Source organism: Myodes glareolus, chromosome 10, assembly GCF_982192425.1.
Source record: "Myodes glareolus chromosome 10, mMyoGla1.1, whole genome shotgun sequence".
NCBI lineage: Eukaryota > Metazoa > Chordata > Mammalia > Rodentia > Cricetidae > Myodes > Myodes glareolus.
In genome coordinates, this window is record NC_142035.1 from 13,407,209 (window position 1) to 13,425,449 (window position 18,241).

At 50.9% G+C, this 18,241-nt stretch overlaps 1 protein-coding gene across 2 annotated transcripts in view; it reads right to left on the bottom strand.

The window, feature by feature from the left end:
• Eya2 (EYA transcriptional coactivator and phosphatase 2) overlaps positions 1-18,241 on the bottom strand; it is a 157,914-nt gene that overhangs the window by 66,822 nt on the left and 72,851 nt on the right. For both annotated transcript variants that reach the window (XM_087911005.1, XM_087911004.1), the window contains exons 3-5: positions 14,077-14,122; positions 11,145-11,287; positions 9,398-9,514 (exon numbers count right to left, since the gene is read on the bottom strand). In XM_087911005.1, coding sequence (XP_087767131.1) covers positions 9,398-9,514; positions 11,145-11,287; positions 14,077-14,122 — 306 coding nt within the window. The remainder of the gene's footprint in view (positions 1-9,397; positions 9,515-11,144; positions 11,288-14,076; positions 14,123-18,241) is intronic.

Genomic DNA, 18,241 nt, shown 5'->3' on the forward strand with positions numbered 1-18,241 from the left:
GGGGGCTTTGTCTCCCATTCCTGGCTGCTGCTGCGCCTTGTGGATTCTGTTGGGTTCCTGAGCAGAAGGCTATCTGCCTGAATCTGAGCTCTCTGCTTGTCCTGGATAGACTCACCACAGCGGGACCTGTGGCTTCTGTCGGTCCCTCCTATCCCTCCACTCCCAGAGCTATTGTGGGCAAGAAAGGGATTCTTCTGTCACCTCTCAACAGACTCTAGGTACAGACCTTAGGATAGGCTCAGCTCTTGTTTCTTTGGAACATCTGAAATAAAAATGCTAATAGGCTGGAGAGATGGCTCAGCAGTTAAGAGAACTTGCTGCTTTTTCAGAGGGCTTAGATTGCCAGCATCCACATGGGGGTTCACAACTACCTGTAACTCCGACTCCGGAAAATCCAATGCCCTCTTCTGGCCTCTTTTGGTATTGTACTCATAAAACACACACACACACACACACACACACACACACACGCACATGCACGCACACACACGCACGCACGCATATGCACGTACGCATGCACGTGCACACACAAAACACACTGTCCCCTCACCCAAAAGTGCATGGGACTGCTTCACCTGGTCTCTGAAATGCAAACTAGGTCACCTCCTCTGTCTTACAACTCTGACAGCTTCCTGATGATCCAGCTGCCCACCAGGTTCTGCCAGGCCTAGCCTCACCTATCCTCTGACTGGGCCCTGTCCCCTGGTCCTCTCAGCCTCTGAACTTCTCCATGATTTGCTGGCCCCAGCACCACTGTCCCCTCTTGGACAAGTCTCTTGGCTGTGCTCCCTGGAGCGAGCATCACAGCTTTGGAAGGGCTCCAGTCACCTGCTGGCTTCCCCACTGTTGCACTCTGAACCCTGTTCCCCCAGTTTATATATTGAGGCTCTGACCTCTAGGGTGCCTGTATTTGGCAAGGGGGCCTCTAGGGAGGGACTGAGGTCAGCAGAAGTCACAAGCGTCATCAGGCCATAACCTGTGTCCTTATAAGAATGAGAGAGATCTTTCTCCAAGCTTATACAGAGGAAAGATGTGGCACAGAGATAGCTGACCCAAACCTGGAGAGCCTTAGCAGCCACCAAATGTGTCACCTCCAGACTTCTGATCATGAGCAAGCAAAGTTCTGTTGTTTAAGCCACCAGCCTGTGGCACTGAGTGACTCAGTGAATAGTCAATGTCCCCCTTCTGGGCCATAAAATCCATACAGCCTTGGCGACCATCTCAGAGCTGCACAGCACGCACCCCATCTGCTGCCTGGAATGGAGCCTGCACTTGGGGATGTTTGCTGAATGAATGGTTGATGGTTTTCCTTGCATCCTGCCCATCTCTCCTCATGCCTGCAGCTGCCACTTGAAAGTGGGTGATGCGGGGACAGAACAGGACCCTGCAGGAATGCTTGGAAGGCACTCTGATTGGCAATGCTATTTTGGGAGGCTTCACAACCTTCAGGAGTGGGGTCCAGCTGTAGGAAGGGACAGGTTATCGCTAGAGCCTGGCTCCGGCCTGAGTTTCTGCCTCATGGCCCTCCATGATGTGAACGGTCTCCACTGCACACTCCCGCTGCCATGAACCTGGGTTCCCTCACATGCCCTCCCCACCACAATGAGCTGAGACCACAAGTCTAAACCACATCTCCCCTTCCCTAATTGTTTCTGTCAGGTGTGATCACAGCCACATGAAAATCACACTGCTGGTGACAGCTGTGCTTCCTAGGAGCCTAGACTGCTGTCCTGCTCTAGTGTCCCTCGTGGTGTGTGGGATTGTTTCATAGAGTGTCAAAAGTGTATCTTCTAACTATGTCATTCTAAAAATTATAATACTAAGAGCATTTTAATCAGCTTAGGATTTTTAACTTGAAAATATGCATAGGCAGGAGCTGAACAAACGGCTGCTTGGTAAAGTGCTTTTCAAACAAGCAAGGGGACACGAGTTCAATCCCCAGAACCCACATAAAAAGCTGGATGTGTGGCACACTCCAGTAATCCCAGCCCTGGGGGATGAAAGCGGACGATGCCTTGGGCTTGCTGGTCAGCTAGTCTACCTAAATCAGAAACCCTCACGCCAACAAGAGACCCTGTTTCAAAACAAATGAAACAAACAAAAGCAAACAAAAATCAAGGTGGACAACTGCCACGGAAGGAGGTCAGAAGTGGACCTCTGGTCTCTACCCGGATGCTCACACATTTCACATACAGATTGCATAAGTTGCTTAAATGGCATATGAAATTCACTTCAAAATTACAAAGGACTTCTAAAATATTTGTTACAAGAAGCAGGCATTGGATGTGATGGATCAGGGCCATCAGTGTCTAGCACTCCAGGCGACTCTCCACTGTGACCTGTGCTTTTCTGTTCTCAGTACCCAGCATTGGGAGCATTTCCATTACCACCCACAGGAACAATGGGTCTCTGTGTCCACCTGCTTTCTACATCACAAGCAGGTCTGCGGTGGCACCTCAGGCCTCAGTCCTGCCACTCTGCCTTAAGAACCCCTCTAAAAAAGGCAGCAGAGGGGCTGGAGAGATGGCTCAGTGGTTAAGAGTGCTGCATGCTCTTCCAAAGGTCCTGAGTTCAATTCCCAGCAACCACATGGTGGCTCACAACCATCTGAAATGAGATCTGATGCCCTCTTCTGGCCTGTAGGCAGACACACAGACAGAATATTGTATAAATAAATAAATAAATAAATAAATATTTAAAAAAAAGGCAGCAGAGGGTTATAGTATCCATCAGGGACAGCAACACAAACTGTGCCTGGCACTCTGCTCTTCTTCATACTGTGGCCTGGCTTGGAAACCCACCATCTTGGTAAGTCAGGCTGTCACAACAAGAAACCATAGACAGAGTGGCTTCCCTCTGACACCTGGAGGTTGGGGAGGCCAAGGTCAGGAGGTCCAGGGGTCTGGTGAGGAGACTCTGCTGTCTACAAACCCTGTCTCTAAACATCCTCACCCAGCTATTCCACGGAAAGCATTGCGGTAGGTGAGAGAACATGAGATATCTTCTCGAAACTACACTTGTCCCACCCCTAAAGCTCCAACTCAGTGGTCTCCTCCTAGTGTACATGCCCCCCCCTCAGCCTGTCTCCAGATACCTCCCCGTAGGGTGAGCCCTTTAACACAGATGTGTGACCTGCTCACCTGGGTTGCGAGCTGGCTTTTCTACTGCCCTTAGAAGCTGGGTGTGCTTGTGCTGGGGAAGGGCTGAGTGGGGAATGTGCTCGCTGCATGGGGACCTGTAAGGGACCACAGGGATAGGAGGCATAGGCAAGAGAATCTCAATAAACTCACGGGCTAGACCTAGCATATGCTGATTAACAAGACATTGTGTCTCCAGCAAGGTGACAGCTAGGGTGGAAATCAGAGGTTGTCCAGACTCCCACATGCATGTCCTTATTCACACACACAGAAACACATACACAGACCACACTTACAAAGACATGCACACAGAAGATAGAAGAGGAGGAGGAGGAAGAGGGAACAACAGCTGGGTCTGGAACCACAGGATTGTAATTCTAGCTGTTTGGGAGGTTGAGGCAGGAGGATCATGAATTTAAGGCCCTTAAATGAGATCTTGTCTCTAAATAAAAAATTGTTTTTAATAAAAGGTTGCGGTAGAAGCTAGAGGCAGAGCCCGTGCTTAGATGCATGAGGCCCGGGGTTCAACTCCCAGTGCCGCAGACAAGAACCCACCTCTTTCAGAGCTGGTCTGCCCAACTAATCATGACACCATGATTAATTAAAACTAAACAGGTGTGAAAAGCCACTTTCTCCATCACCCTGGCCACATTTCAAGTACCCAGTAGCCCTGGGGCTAGTGACCACTGTAGTGGGACGCCAGGCAAACCTTTTACCCTGCCCCTGTCATTCCTGGTGGCTTTGGGGGTTTGCAACCAACCAAATTCTGCATATAATTAGAGAGGCCCCAGTCCCTTGACCTCTATATGTCCTGAATGTGGAAGGCTAGCCAGATACAGGATGGAGGGCTGGCCAACCTACGAAGGTGGCCTCCAGGGAGAGGCAGGGCTGAGATCAGAGTGACACGTGCTGGGACCTCAGAGCTTTGTGGTCAGCAGAGTTGCTGACTCACATCCCGGAACCTGACCTTGGGCCAGCGCGGCTGGGCGGCCAAGCCTGGCTCCTGACCTGCCTGACCAAGGGAGATCAGGCTGACTTCACCTGCTCAGAACTGGCTGGGCCAGGGCAGTCTAACACTGTCACCACTAAGGTAAAACAGAGCCTCGTTCACTTGACCAGGATGGGGGACACGGCTATGGCCACCTGCCATGAAGGTTTTCCAGGGCGGGCTTTCCCGTCTGCCTGTATACCCAGGCACCTTTGGTTTGTGCTTAGCCGCTTCTATTTCTGCTTCAAGGCCTTGTGGTTCTTAAGAAAATATGGACCCAGATGACAAGATGGGACAGGGAGCCCCCCCTGGTGCCTATCTGTCTATCTCCCAAGGGCTTCCCAGGATAGCACTAAAGCCAGCTGCCAACACCGAACATAACAAAGGCAGCCCGCACTCAGACATGGCTGCTGGGCTGGGGACATGGCCCGGCCATGTTAAACAATTTTCTGTACAAGTCCGAAGGCCTGAGCTGGATCCCAGCAGGCTCCTCTCTGGAAAAAGACTGTAGTGGCAGCACTGGAGGTGGAGACAGGGGGATGCCTAAGACCCACTGGCCAGCCAACTATCCAAACTGGCAAGTTACACACTCAGTGAGGGAGTCTGTTTCAGAAAACAAGGCGGAGAGCAAGAGAAGAAGACACTCAAGGTTGACCTCTGGTCTCCACGCAGGCTCACGTGTGTACATGCCCCCGTTCCCACAAGTGTGCATGTATATATGAGAATACATGTGCATGCGCGCGCGCACACACACACACACACACACAGGCGGAAACATCTCAGTTGATGAGACAGTAGCGAGGATGCATCATGACAAGGGCAAAAAGCTCAAGGACCGGCAAGAGTATGGTTCCTCAGAACAGTGCGTGTGGCCAGGCAGACAGAGGAAGAGCCCCGTGCCTATAATAGCATCCACACGTGCAAAGCTGGCAGCATTCATGATGTAAAAGAATCACAAACGACCCCTCCCCGTGGGACTTTCACTCCTGGCCTTGGCTGATGCTCAGGGAGCATTGGTCCTCTGACTGACAGAATGTGAAGTGGCCATTTTCCCAGGCACTGGGCATCAGGCCATCAGAGCAGTGACCCTAGCTAGACCTGAAACAAACGGCAAATGCTCTCTTTAGGATGGGCACCCGGGTGGAGCTGGACCTGCAGGAAGTGTTGTGACTCGGATATGTAGGGTGGGTACCAGAGAGAAATAGCTGGCTGAGAGCTGGGGGCGGGGCAGCAGTCTGCAGGTTATTTCCCCTCAGATGCCACTTTTAGGGGAGGCTCATGTGCGTGAGGAAACTATTCGGGTGAAGAGGAAGAAGCAGCTTCCAAAACTTTCCTTGAGTAGAACTGAACCAAGAGAGAAAGAGAGAGAGAGAGAGAGAGAGAGAGAGAGAGAGAGAGAGAGAGAGAGAGAAAGAGAAAGAGAGAGAGCGAGTGCACTTACCCTTCAGAAGCACTGGGTGGAATGTCTTGGAAGGTTGTCCTCAGTGGGTGCAAAAACACTGGCCTCAAATTCACTCTGTATATAGCTCAAGATGATCTTCAACTTTTGATCCTCCTGCCTCCACCTCCCAAGTGTTAGGGTGACAGGTGTGAGCCAACACACTCAGTTTATATGAAGCTGAGGATGGAGCCCAGGGCTTCGTGCATCCTAAGCAAGCATTCCTTGGCCTCATGGTCTACGGCCTTCAAATCAGGGTTTCTCCCAGAGAGAGACCTGGAGCTCACCAGGTAGGCTGGGCTGGCTGACCGGGGGGCTCCAGTGATCCACCTGTCTCTGACTCCTCAGTGCTGTATTTTAATGTGGGTTTTGGGGGAATCAAACTCAGGTCCTCATGCTCGTGAGGCAATCACTGTATCAACTGAGCCATCTCCCCAGTCCAGAAGGAGTTCTTGGAAGAAATACTAGCAGAAACAAAACTATGAACCCACAGACCAAGGAAGCTCAGTGAACTCTGGGCACAAGAGTCAAAAAGGGAGCATGGGATGGCATGTGATTACAAAGCAAGCCCGCAATAAAGAGAGATGCCAGCGCAAAGGAACTTGGTCACCTGGAGGATGCTTTTCCCTAAGACTGCTGTCATGGTAACAAGATCTAACACACTGCTGACAGTGCTTATATCTGCATAAGAAGTTCTGTGTGGGTTCTCAGGCACTCGGTAAGGTTTGAACGCTGGGTGGGTGCAGGGTCTGAGTGGAAGAAAAATGTTTATAGATGTTTGAACGTTTAATCTGCTCTCAAACTTAATGTGAAAGAGGGGTGACTTCTAATGGATCCTTTATTCCCCTCATTACTAGAAGAATCTACTACTAGAGGGAACGATGTCTTTCTTGTTATTCCTCCCATGTGAGGAATTGAGCCTAGGATCTCTGTGATGGTCAAGCGCTCTGCCGCTGGGCTACAAGTGGATGGGGCATCTTTTTAGGCCACCGTACACACCAGGGAGTCATTGGGAGAGACTGCACAGCTATGTCAACGTCCTGACCTAAACATTCCCGAAGGGTAAAGTTACTGGCATGTGGATTATGTCTCAGCAAGAAATAAATGAATTAAAGCAAACAAACCAGATAAGAACAAATACTACATTTGGTTTCAGCCTAGTCAGAATGGTGGCCATCGAGAACAGCACCATGTATGCTGGCCAGAATGTGGGGGAGGAAGAGCCTTCATTCACCATGTGGAATGTAACCCAGCGAGACTGCTACAGACATCAGTGTGCGAGAAGCTGGGAGATGAAGGGGAGACACACTTGCTACACTGTTACAATGCCTCAGTTTACCAATCTGTAGAGTGGTGGGATGGTCCTATTTCTGCCATGTATATTTATGAAAGGAACTCTGGCTTCTCACGACAGAATGGTGCTAGAAGATAGCCCACGGAGAGCCTCAGGTTCCACTCAGCCATTCTGGTCCTTTCGCTCTGTTTTCTTTCTCTCTCTTTCTCTCTCCCCACAGAATTAAGTCCCACAATCTTCTGAAATATACAAATCATTTGAGAGTTTATTCCTTCTCTGGAGCAACTCAGGGCAGAAATGTTGACATGGGCCTGGGGTCTGAGCGCAGTGTGTTTGTATTTGAAAGGGGGAGGTCCGGCTCTCCTGACAGCCGTCAGTATCAGGGTTGGAGTGAGCAGGGGGGTCCAGTCACACCCTTCACACACGGCGGTCATGAGAACCATGAGAAAATGGTAAGCACCATTCCCACGGTAGGCAGGAAATGAGCGGAGGGTGTTTGATGTGTGAAGGGCTGGGGACTGAGGTGGGGTTGGCTCTAAGACTGAGTCTGTCCTGTGCTGAAAGTCACTTTCTAACTAGATCTGTGAGTGCAGAGGGGCAGGATGCTGTGGAGCTGTGTGCCTCAACTGGAGAATGCTGGGTTTCCATCTCACTGCCTGGGTCACATGACCTCACTTACATTGCCCTGGGTTCTCCGCCTTTGTCATAGGGCAACTATGCCCACCCAGAGGATGGGCACATTGATTCTTGTTCCTCTGGTCATGTCCATCATGCCACCCTGAGCTTCTTCACACTCTTGACCACGACCTGTAACTGTTTCCCGATGAATGGATTCCTGTCTAGCTCTCTCCTGAGGGAACCATCCTTGTCCACTGCTGCCTCCTCACCCCATGCCAGGCGCAAAGCTAGTATTCAGTTAGGGAACACAAATGGACGAGTGAATGGCGGGGCACCTCTAGAGGGTAAGGCACATAATACACAGCTGGGGTGAGAGAGGATGGTGTCCCCTGTTCAGCCTCCTCAGCAACAGACGTCCCAATCAGCAGGTGTGGTTTCTAGCTGCAGAGCTAAGGGTTGGTCCTAATGCAAGTGCAAGTTCACGTCCTTGGCGAACCTTTATTGCCAAGAATGGGCCCCTTCCTCCCTGACTTTGAGGGATGGATCCAGCAGCTGTCACCCTCCAGTGGGACTCAGAAAGGTCACTGGCAGGATAGCAGAGACAATAGCAGGAGCGGGGAGAAAGATGTCATAGTTAAGGTCAAGGGTTTGGGGTGGAGGCTGAGGGATGGGATGCCACCCCACCAAGGAGACAATTTTTCCACTGAACTTGAGGGAATATCTAAAGTTCTTGACCTGACATTGGTCAGACTGGTCATCCCCTTGACCCCTAAGTTTCTTCTTCTGTGAAGTGGGCATACTTACTGCCTCAGTACTTCAGAGAGTGGTGGTGACTGTATGCCACCCCCACCTGGCACCCACTGGGTGCTGGGATAAGGTGGGACAAGGTGGGACAAGGTGGAGATCATCTTTCTGGATGTGACTGTACCCACTTTCTCCATATACCCTGAAGCCATTAATGAAACAAATCAAACACAGATGATACAGTGGCCACAAATCCCAGTAGCCATTTTACATAAAAGCACACTTACCCTTGACACCACCCAGTCGCCATCCTGTTTTCCCCAGTGTTATTTTTTTTTCCAGACCCTGCTTGTTTATAGGGAGGAAAGCACCAGAATGAATGCTCCCAGAGGCACAGCCTCTATCCCCTGCTCTATGTATCAGGCCCAAGTGCTACCTGGGACACCAAGAAGAGAAGGGGCCCTGGGAGGGTCAGAGATGGTGAAATGAGTCCAGGGGAGCCCAGCAGATCCATTCCTTCAGTCATGTGGGGGCTGCAGGAACACCTCCTGGGCACCTGGAACTAGAGTCCATTTTCCTGAGTGCCTCTTATTCCATGGATGGCCTTTCTCTGAGTCTTAGCAATGGGCTTGCTTGATGCATCACAATGCAAGCCAACATGGCTGCACAGACCACAGGTTCCTGCTCCCTCCCTGAGGCTCCCTTCTCAGGGACCCTCTCAGTCTGTCCCAGTGTCACCATATCTGTTCTGTTCCTTAAACACATTGACATATTTTGCTACCTAGCATTTGTATTTCCTACTCCCTCTGCTTGAGATGCCCTTCCCAGGTGTTCATCTAGCTAGTGCCACCTCACCCTTGCCTTTGTCCCATGTCACAGTCGGCTCCATCTCTCCCCTGGCCTCTCAGCTGCTTGTCAACTCTGTGTGGGTACCATGATGCTTCATTTTGCTCAACTTCTGGCAGGACTACTGATTATCTGTTGACTTGTGAATCCCCACCTCTGCCTGGGGCCGTGGGACCGCCCCCTGGGCAGAACTCATGCTTTGTCCATCACTTAAGATGGAGCCTGGCACACAGTAGGCACTTTGACAGTCTGCTGAGTAGGGGGGTAAATGAACAGCTTTCCATCCTGGGGTGCTCCAGACAGTGGCAGGGAGGGCCAGACACCACACTTACTGTGCACTGGGTAGGCATAGGGACTCTGTCCAGCAGGCGCGGTGCTGAAGCTTGGTCCGTAGCTCAGGAACCCGCTCTGGCTGGGGGAATGGTTCAAACTGTCTTCTGTTTTGATACCTTGGAAGGAGACAGAAGCACCACAGAAGAGCCACCGAGTTAAGACAATGTTCTCATCAGCTTCAAAACCAGAAGTCACATTAGTGCTAACATCAGCAGGTGTACAAGCTTGTGTGTGTGTGTGTGTGTGTGTGTGTGTGTGAGAGAGAGAGAGAGAGAGAGAGAGAGAGAGAGAGAGAGAGAGAGAGAGAGAGTTTGGGACTGGGTCTCATGCATCTCAGGTTTACCTTAAATTCACTGCATAGCAAGAATGATCTTGCCCTCTGATCCTCCTGCCTTCCCTTCCTAAGTGTCACATCTAGTTTATCCAGGGCTGGGGTGGAACCTAGGACGCTGCCCATTCTGGACGAGCTTCTGCAGCTGAGCTACTGTCCCCCCTCCCCCCACTGCTGGGATTATGGGTGTGCACTGCCACGCCCAGCTCTCACACCCATTTGTGTGCCTGGAAGTGGGCGCTCTGCAGCCGGTTGCCCCTCCTCCGAGTAGCTCACCTTCTTTATTGTAGATCAGTTGTTCCGGATGAGCCTGGCCCCCAGTATTGTGCAGGGACATGTGGCTCACAGTAACCATCTAGAGCATTCAGTCCCCTCTGCTCTGGAGTCTGGGTCAGGGACAGGGTGGAGCCCAGACAAAGGGAACTCTGGGACTTCAGAGAGGAAAGGCTCACTGTGTGGGGTACTTGCAGCTCAGAAGTGCTTAGGGCTGTGTCTGCCACCATAGTGGAAGAACCAGTAGACACTGAAGCCCATACACAGGGAAACAGCTCATCTGAGTCCCCAGGTCCCTGCCTGAAGCCGGTGACATAACACTTTTGTGCTCTGAGGAGTTGATGCTCAAAGCCTCCAAAGCACCCGTTCAGTCTCTCCTACCCTACCTGACTTCAAGAATATTGAGTCTCTCTATACTTAACCTTAATCTGTGATCCATGGCCTCCTTAGCTTCCTCATCCCATTTTGTCCCCTTGGGTACAGCATTGTCACATGAACCAGTTTGTCCAATGAGGACCAACAGGGGCTCCTTTGGAAAGTGCCGAGAAGGGCAAACTCTTTGTGCCAGGAATACCGATGCTCAGAGACCAAAGTTGGCAGGCACTGTCTGTGTCACCACGAGGGGACAACCTCCGTGGGAGTGAAGGCCATTCAGAGGAGAGCACCCAAAGATGGCTCAAGCTTCCCATGAGCACTCTGTAGATGATGGGTGAACGTGTGCACATGTGGAGGTCAGAGGATGACTTGTAGAGCTGTGTTTTCCCCTCTGCCCCTAAGTGGCTTCCAGGGATAAAACTCAAGTTGCCAGGTTTGTGCGGCAAGCCCGAGATATCTCATTGGACCCTCATGAATGCCACTGGAGCACCATACATGGTGACAACTGCATCCCCAGATATGACAGCACGCGAATCACCAACTCCTCATCTTCCTGAAACCAGCATCGGTTAGCGTTATGGTTCTTGTAATTGAAAGAGAAATCCTGACATAACCTGGACGAATCTGAGCCATGCTTCAGCCATGCTCTCTTCCCTTTTACCTCCCAGCCGGAATTAGTCCAGCTACATTTATGATCCTGAACTGAGGCATGAAGGGACCACATTGTTGTGGCTGCCAGGGGGTGCAAGGGCTTGCTTGGTACTCACTGTAAGGGGGGATCCCATAGGCTTGTGCTGGAGGTGGGTACGCTGTATAGGGTGGTGCCTGCTGGATGCCTGCGCTGTACTGTGTCTGGCCATAGGCTGCCATGGCTGCGGAGGGCTGACCAGGAGTGACACACGGGTGAGGCCTGATGGAAGGAGAGATGGTTAAGTCTCCCAGTCCAGCCCAACACTTTCCCCAGGATCCTGGGACCATTTTCCCTTCGGCATTCTGCTTTCTCAAGCAAAGGCAACATTTGGGCACATCCCTGCTCATTCTGTCCTTTTCCCTGAGAGCCAAGGTGCGTTCTCCCATCTTCTGTGCAGTCAGATTCCACCATGGCTCAGGGCCACATCTGACAAGATATGGGTACGTTTGTTGTATGCCATCACCCACGGCCTGACTTCCTTCCCCTCTCTTCGGGCAGCAATGGAGAAGTCATTTGCAGTAGCAAAGCTGCCACTTGGAGTTGCTGGGTCCCGGTGTTAGCCAGCATAGTCAAGCCTTCTAGAAAGTTCGACCAGCTCCACATCAGATTTCATGTGGGAAACAGAAAGCCTTTGTTGTGGGGACCTTCACGTTTATGCATCACCGTGGTCAGCTTGGTTACCCACCCTTGCATAGGCACATGTGTGGAGGTGTGTACATACGTCTGCATGCACATGAAGGCTGCAGGCTGGGATCTTCCACTGTCCCACCTCACCTTAGTCTTTGAGGCAATATCTCTCCTAACCTTGGAGCTCACTGGTGTGGCAGCCTGGCTGGCCAATGAACTCCAAGGATCTTCCTGACTCCATCCCCCCAGCGCTGGAGTTACTGATGTAAGAGACCAGGGCTGGGTCTGCACTGTCATCTGGACTTTGAGGACCATCACTAGACTATGACCCTCTGCCTGTACCACCCTTCCACACCACTTCAGCTGGTGATAAACAGCTGGCATTCCCTTCCCATTGCATGCCCAGGCCCCAGGCCAGGTCATTTTCAAGTGGCCCAGTGACGTCTCCAGTTCTGACGACACCTGGAGGTTCTCAGCTTTCGTCTTCAGGAGACAGGCTCAGGGACCTCACTAACCCACAAAACTTGTGGAATGACATGAATCCAGAGGCCGCACATCAAGTGCCTTCACTCTACCCAATACTCTAGATCCACAGCTGGCTGAATGTGACCCCAAGTGTTTACTCTCTCAGCCTGGGTCTCTAGGAACATGGCTGGTCTCCTTGTACCACGTCAGCAAAAATCTATCTTCTTCAAAAGTATATTTTAGGCAGATGTGAAGCCCTCTGGGTTCTCCTGGGTCTGAAGCCTCAGGGCAGGTGTGAATTGAATGTAAAAGGGTGCAATATCACAAACAGATGTGACCTCGCTTTCCAGAAGGTTCCACTGCTGCCATAAGGGAGTCCTTTGGGAGACTTAATGCCAGGAGACACCAGGCTGGGATCTAGAAAATGTTCCCCAGCCACTATTCCAGTGCTGTGGATGCCTGTGGTACAGTCAGTGGGTCTGTAAGGCGGGACTTCCTGTGGAACAGAGCCTTTTATTTGATAGTGTTCCTGGGTCACATTCTGCCTTTCCATAGAGAATGATGAGAACCCAAGCCTGTCCACTCCAGTGTCCTAGCAAAGCCCTAAGGAAGAGACTTGGATTGAACTGTGGCTCAAGTTAAAAACCTAGAGAGATGGGGACTGGGGAAATGGTTCATGGGGTAAAACAATGAGGACCTGAGTCCTGAACCTCAGGACCATGGACAAAGTAAGGTTCCATGAAACACATCTGTAATTCTAGCATGGGGGGGGGGCGTAGGCAGAGATAGGAGCTTGCTGGCCAGCCCACCCACATGAATCAATGTGCTCCAGGCTTAGTAAGAGACTCTGTCTCAGATAAGGTGGAGAGGGATGGAGGGAGACACCCAGTGTCCTCCACATCAATGTACCTGCACACACACCCCCACACACACATATACACACACACACCCTACACACACACACACACACACACACACACACACACACACACACTCCTAGAGAAAGGACGGTGGCACTCTCTGACCTAAGGAAACAGTCCAGGAGGTTTGACTGGGCTCAGTGGCTGCCAGAGCCATATCTCTTCTAAGGGAGAAGCAACCTGAGTCAATGCCCTCACCAGGTCCTCTGGGGCACTCAGAGAGCAGGATTTCTGGAAGCCTGGCCAGGTTTAACCTGGTCTCTGTGCTCAACTCTAAGGACTGGAGCTTCCCTAGGGAAGGTCCTGGTACCCATCCAGTCCTGGGCCTCTGGACCTTGGTTGATCTTATGGTGGAACACTCATGCCACCAGTGAGAATCTCAGACTCTCTGTCTCCTCACTAGCCTGGAACCCTGAGACAGGGCTGTGTCGCTCCTCCCTCGTACCAGGGCTCTCCTTACAAGCCTGGAACCCTAAGAAAGGGCTGTGTCTCCTCCTCTCTCATCCTAGGGTTCATATGGATTTTGGGACTGAGGAGTCCTGGGTGAGTGTTGGGGCCAGAAGAAAGGAATAGGGAAAGGATGAAGTGAATAGGAAGCAGGAAATGGGGGTGAGGAAACCGCAGAAAAAGGTAAAGGAAGGGGACAGAGGCTGGGGAAGAGAAAGGGGGGGTGCTAAATAGGGAAAGGAAATAATAATAAAAAAAAGAGCAAACTCCAGAAAGAAGTAAACAGCAGACGACACTAGAGCCCATTCTAAGCAATCTACACATTCACTAACTTTGTAGGACAGGCCACTCGATGTTCTTTTTCCCAGACGGGGAAGTCAAGGTTCAGGCAGTCAAATTATCAGTGCAAGACCATCCAGCTGCCACCATGCTGGCCTTCCTATTAGGGAAACAGTTCCAGCGCACTCCTACCCCACCCCAGATACCTCTTCTGAAGAAGAGGACAGGAAGAAGTAAGATAAAGGGGATGTACATGGCCAGGGTACTCACTTCGCAAAGAGCTGAGGCAAGTTCGGAGAGGCCGATTTGGCGATGCCTGGAGAGAGAAAGAAACACATGAGGGTTTAGCTACTGAGGTCATGTTCAGCTCAAACTGTGTCTTCAGAGAGACTTGGGTAGGGAGCAACTTAGAGAGCCATCGCTGGGGACTTTCTCTACAGCAGAAAGTTCTCAGAGGTGGGGCACTCTTCTCCGAGTGGGCTCACAGCCCCTCTCCGGGTGCACCTGTTCTCCCGGCACTGTAGGAAGGCAGGCACAGAAAACACACAGCATCTCGGAACATCAGGTAAGGCTGATGCCCCACAAGCTGCCCAGAAGGGGAAACAGAGGCCAAAGAGAAAGGAAGTATATGCCGGAAGGTCACATGATCACGGGGGCAACCAAGAGCTGCAGGATGAAGACAGGCTGGCTCCAACCACATGACCTTTCCTCATCTTCATCCTCCTCCTTTACCCTCCTCCTCTTCCTCTTTCCTCTCCCTCCCCTTCTTCCTTCTCCCTCCTCCTCTTCTCCTTTCTTTTCCTCCTTCTCTTCCTTCTCTGTCTCTTCTTCTCCCTCCTCCCCTTCCTCCTCCTTCTAGTCTTTCCCTCCCAGTACCCCTCTTCCTCCACTTGCTCCCCCTTCCTCTTCTTGTGCCGGTGTAAGGTTGGACACTTAGAGACCAGAGGACAACCTCAGGTGCCATTCCTCCGGAGCTGTTTACTTTGCTTTTTAAGTCAGGGTCTCCCATTGGCCTGGGACATGCCCACTCCAGTAGGTGGCCTAGCCAGCAAGTTCCAAGGGACCCTCCCGTTTCTACCTCTCCAGTGCTGGGATGTAGACCACCATGCCCAGGATTTTTACAAAGGTTCTGGGAGTTAAATACAGGTCCTTACCCTTCTGTAGAAAACACTTTACGGACTGAGCCATCTCCCCAGCCTGGATATCACCAGATGACATCACCTGATGACATCACCTGATGACATCACCTTCCTGTCTCCCCACCACCACACACACACTCTAGCTGGTGCAGTTCAAGTTAGGCTTGCTCCAGCACATCCAAGGAAGGTGCTTCTTAGCTCACCCCTGAGGTCCTGACACAAATGTCTTAGATTGCATTCCTGGACACCTGCTGTTCAGCTACCATAGGGAACAACTGTGGGTGATGACGAAACATAACAGATTTAGCTGGGACAGCTGTTTTCTAAGGTGAAATCGATCTGGGTGGTTCTCTGGGGAGTATTCTTGTGCCTCATTATTTCAAATAACAACACTTTATGCCCTTAAGTAGCCTGGTTGAATTCTGGATGGGGAGAGAGGATACACTCTGCTGTGGGACAAGAGTCTTGTACCCTGTAAAGATTTGTCACTTGTATTGGTGTAATAAAATGCTGATTGGCCAGTAGCCAGGCAGGAAGTATGGGTGGAGCAACCAGACTAGGAGAATTCTGGAGATAGGAAAGGCTCAGTCTGAAGTCGTTACCTAGACACAGAGGAAGCAAGATGATGATGCCTCACTGATAAAAGGTATCAAGTTATGTGGCTAACACAGACAAGAATTATGGGTTAATTTAAGATGTAAGAGTTAATAATAAGCCTGAGCTACTAGGCCAACCAGTTTATAATTAATGTAGACCTCTGTGTGTTTCTTTGGGACTGAATGGCTGCAGGACTGGGCAGGACAGAAACCTCTGTCAAGAACACTCATTCACTGAGTTACTTTTCAAGTCTGCTGACTCTGAGTCTCTCTCTAACTCTCTCACTTTACTCTGGGACTTGGTAGCCTCCTCCACCTGCATTCTCAGAGCTTCTCCCCCACACATCTCACAGGCTGATAACATCCATCTTTTATCATTTTCTGGGAATCCCTCTCTCTGCATTGATGATTTTAATCCCCAGGTGAAGAGCTGCGGGGCGGGGGGCAGTCCTGAGAAACTCACTCAGGGCCTCTGATCTGAACCCTGGTGGTCCAGCCCTGCAGACCCCACAAGCCAAGAGACGGCCACCAGCACGATTGCAGCAAGCACTCCCTCAGGAGTTAGTGGTGAACCAGGCCCAGTGGTAATGACTTTGACACAGGATCTCATTCAATCCTTACCATGAGGCAATGGGACTGTAAGGCAGGCAAGGCCATCCTCCTCCTACCCTCTGTCTGGAAGCTCTGGAAACTGAGCGTGTCTGAATCTGAACCCAAGGGTCACATGAGCCTGATCTCTGTTGTCAAGTCCTCAGACACACTCTTCTGTGCCTCCTTGAACTTCACATAGAGTCATAGCTGACCTTAGACACACAGAACTGTCTGCATGACTACACACAGTGTCAGCATATACGGATCATGGTCAGATGACCAGAGTTCAGCCTGACTCTACTTATGTGTGTGTATGTGTGTATGTATGTATGTGTGTTTATGCACACGCATGGTGTGATGACATAAAATATACTCTTTATAAACCATACTTAAAAACCACAGAGTAGCACTGACTCAGTGTCAAGGAAAGTTCTGGCACCCTCTTGGTGCCTCCTGACACTTCTCTTGGTCCTGAGGTCTTTGCTCCAGGCAGACTCAACATGGTCCCTTTCTCCTCTTCCAGGACTAAGAACCACTTATCTCTGCAGCAGCCACTCTCACCATTGGTAAAAGCTCAAGTGTTCAGGGCAAATTCAGAAACCGTTGAATTAAACACTTTTAATGTTTTCACTAATAAATAAGCAAATACTTACAAAAACGGAACCCGCAGAAACAATATTCCTATGGGCTCCCATTAACTTATTGTTCCAGGCATTGGAAATGAGTGTCTTCTGGTTGCCAAGGAGTGATTGGCATGGTGGCTTTGTTCAGGCTTCTGGCTTCCTCACCTCCACCCCCTTCCTGACCCCTTCAGCCACCTGCCTTTCCCCCCTGGACACGGCCAGGCCTCCTGTCTCCTGCTCCTCACATTTGCTGTCCACCCAGCCAGGAGAGTGGGGGGCAGGATAGGCACTTGGGAGTGCAGAGTGCTTTTTCTCTTGCAGACTATTCTTTTGAAAACTAGTTTTTAACCTCTTACCTCCTGTATCACATTTAAATTTGCCATCATGGAACATCTAGGGATTGAGAAGGTGGGGCAGACTCCCCTTCCCCTCCCCTTGTGTTCCTCCTGGACAGGATGGATAGACTTCATTGATAGTTGGCCTGTGTCTAGGAGTAATGGGACTACGGTGGGACACCATGTAGGTCAGAGACTCTGGATTGAGCAGGAAGGCAGCCAGGCCAACCAGCCCCAAGTACAGAGCAGAGCCCCCAGTCTGTGAGTGCAGTGGCTGCAGAGGCCAGAAGAGGGCATCAGATCCCCAGGAACTGGAGTAATAGGCAGTAGTGAGTGGCTTTATTTGGGTGTTGGGAACTGGACTCTGGTCCTCTGCAACGATTGGGTGTGTGTTTTTAACTGCTGAGCATCTCTCCAGCCCAAGGCCCAGTTTTAATAAGCAGAAACTACAGTAAAAGCCTGTATGTGTGTGTATACAGCTATGTGATTGTGTATGTGAACACACTATATGCGTTGTGTGTGTGTGTGCTTGTGTGAAGGATACACCCAGTTACTTGCTCACTCGTGAACTCCATAAGTACTGATATTACTCACTGTGAGCCAAATCTACAAGCCAGATCTCACAACTGGCTGACCTAATGTCTTTGGAGAGGAAACAGACGAGGCTCAAGAGCTCAGGTTCCATACTAAACCTTGGCTCTGTGCACCGTGACAGAGTGGCACCATGTCGGTCATTCTTGTGGAGGCTCACTTTTCTCATCTGAAGCATGGAGCTACAGTTGGGACCTGCAGAGGAAACCCACGCTACCAAATACCAGCCCCAGCTATTCTTATCTTTTCACTTTCCTGCCCCATCCCCTGGCAACTGTTCTCTCCTGAGAGTTCATTGGGTTTCGGCATGCCTTTCCATCCTCACAGCGATGTCACCAAGCTAATGACTCTGACAGCAGTTACGACTGGTACACAGCCTTACTGAGCCCCTGGGCTGACTCTTAGCTGGTCTTCAGTGACTCAAGATGGCTTCTGATGCCAGCACAATGTCTCGAGGCAAGGATATATGTGTCATCCAGCGCATCCTCTCATCTTCCCCAAGTGTGTGACTGACATCACTCTCAACCCGGAAGAGCACTGGTAAGAGTCCAGAAGTATGC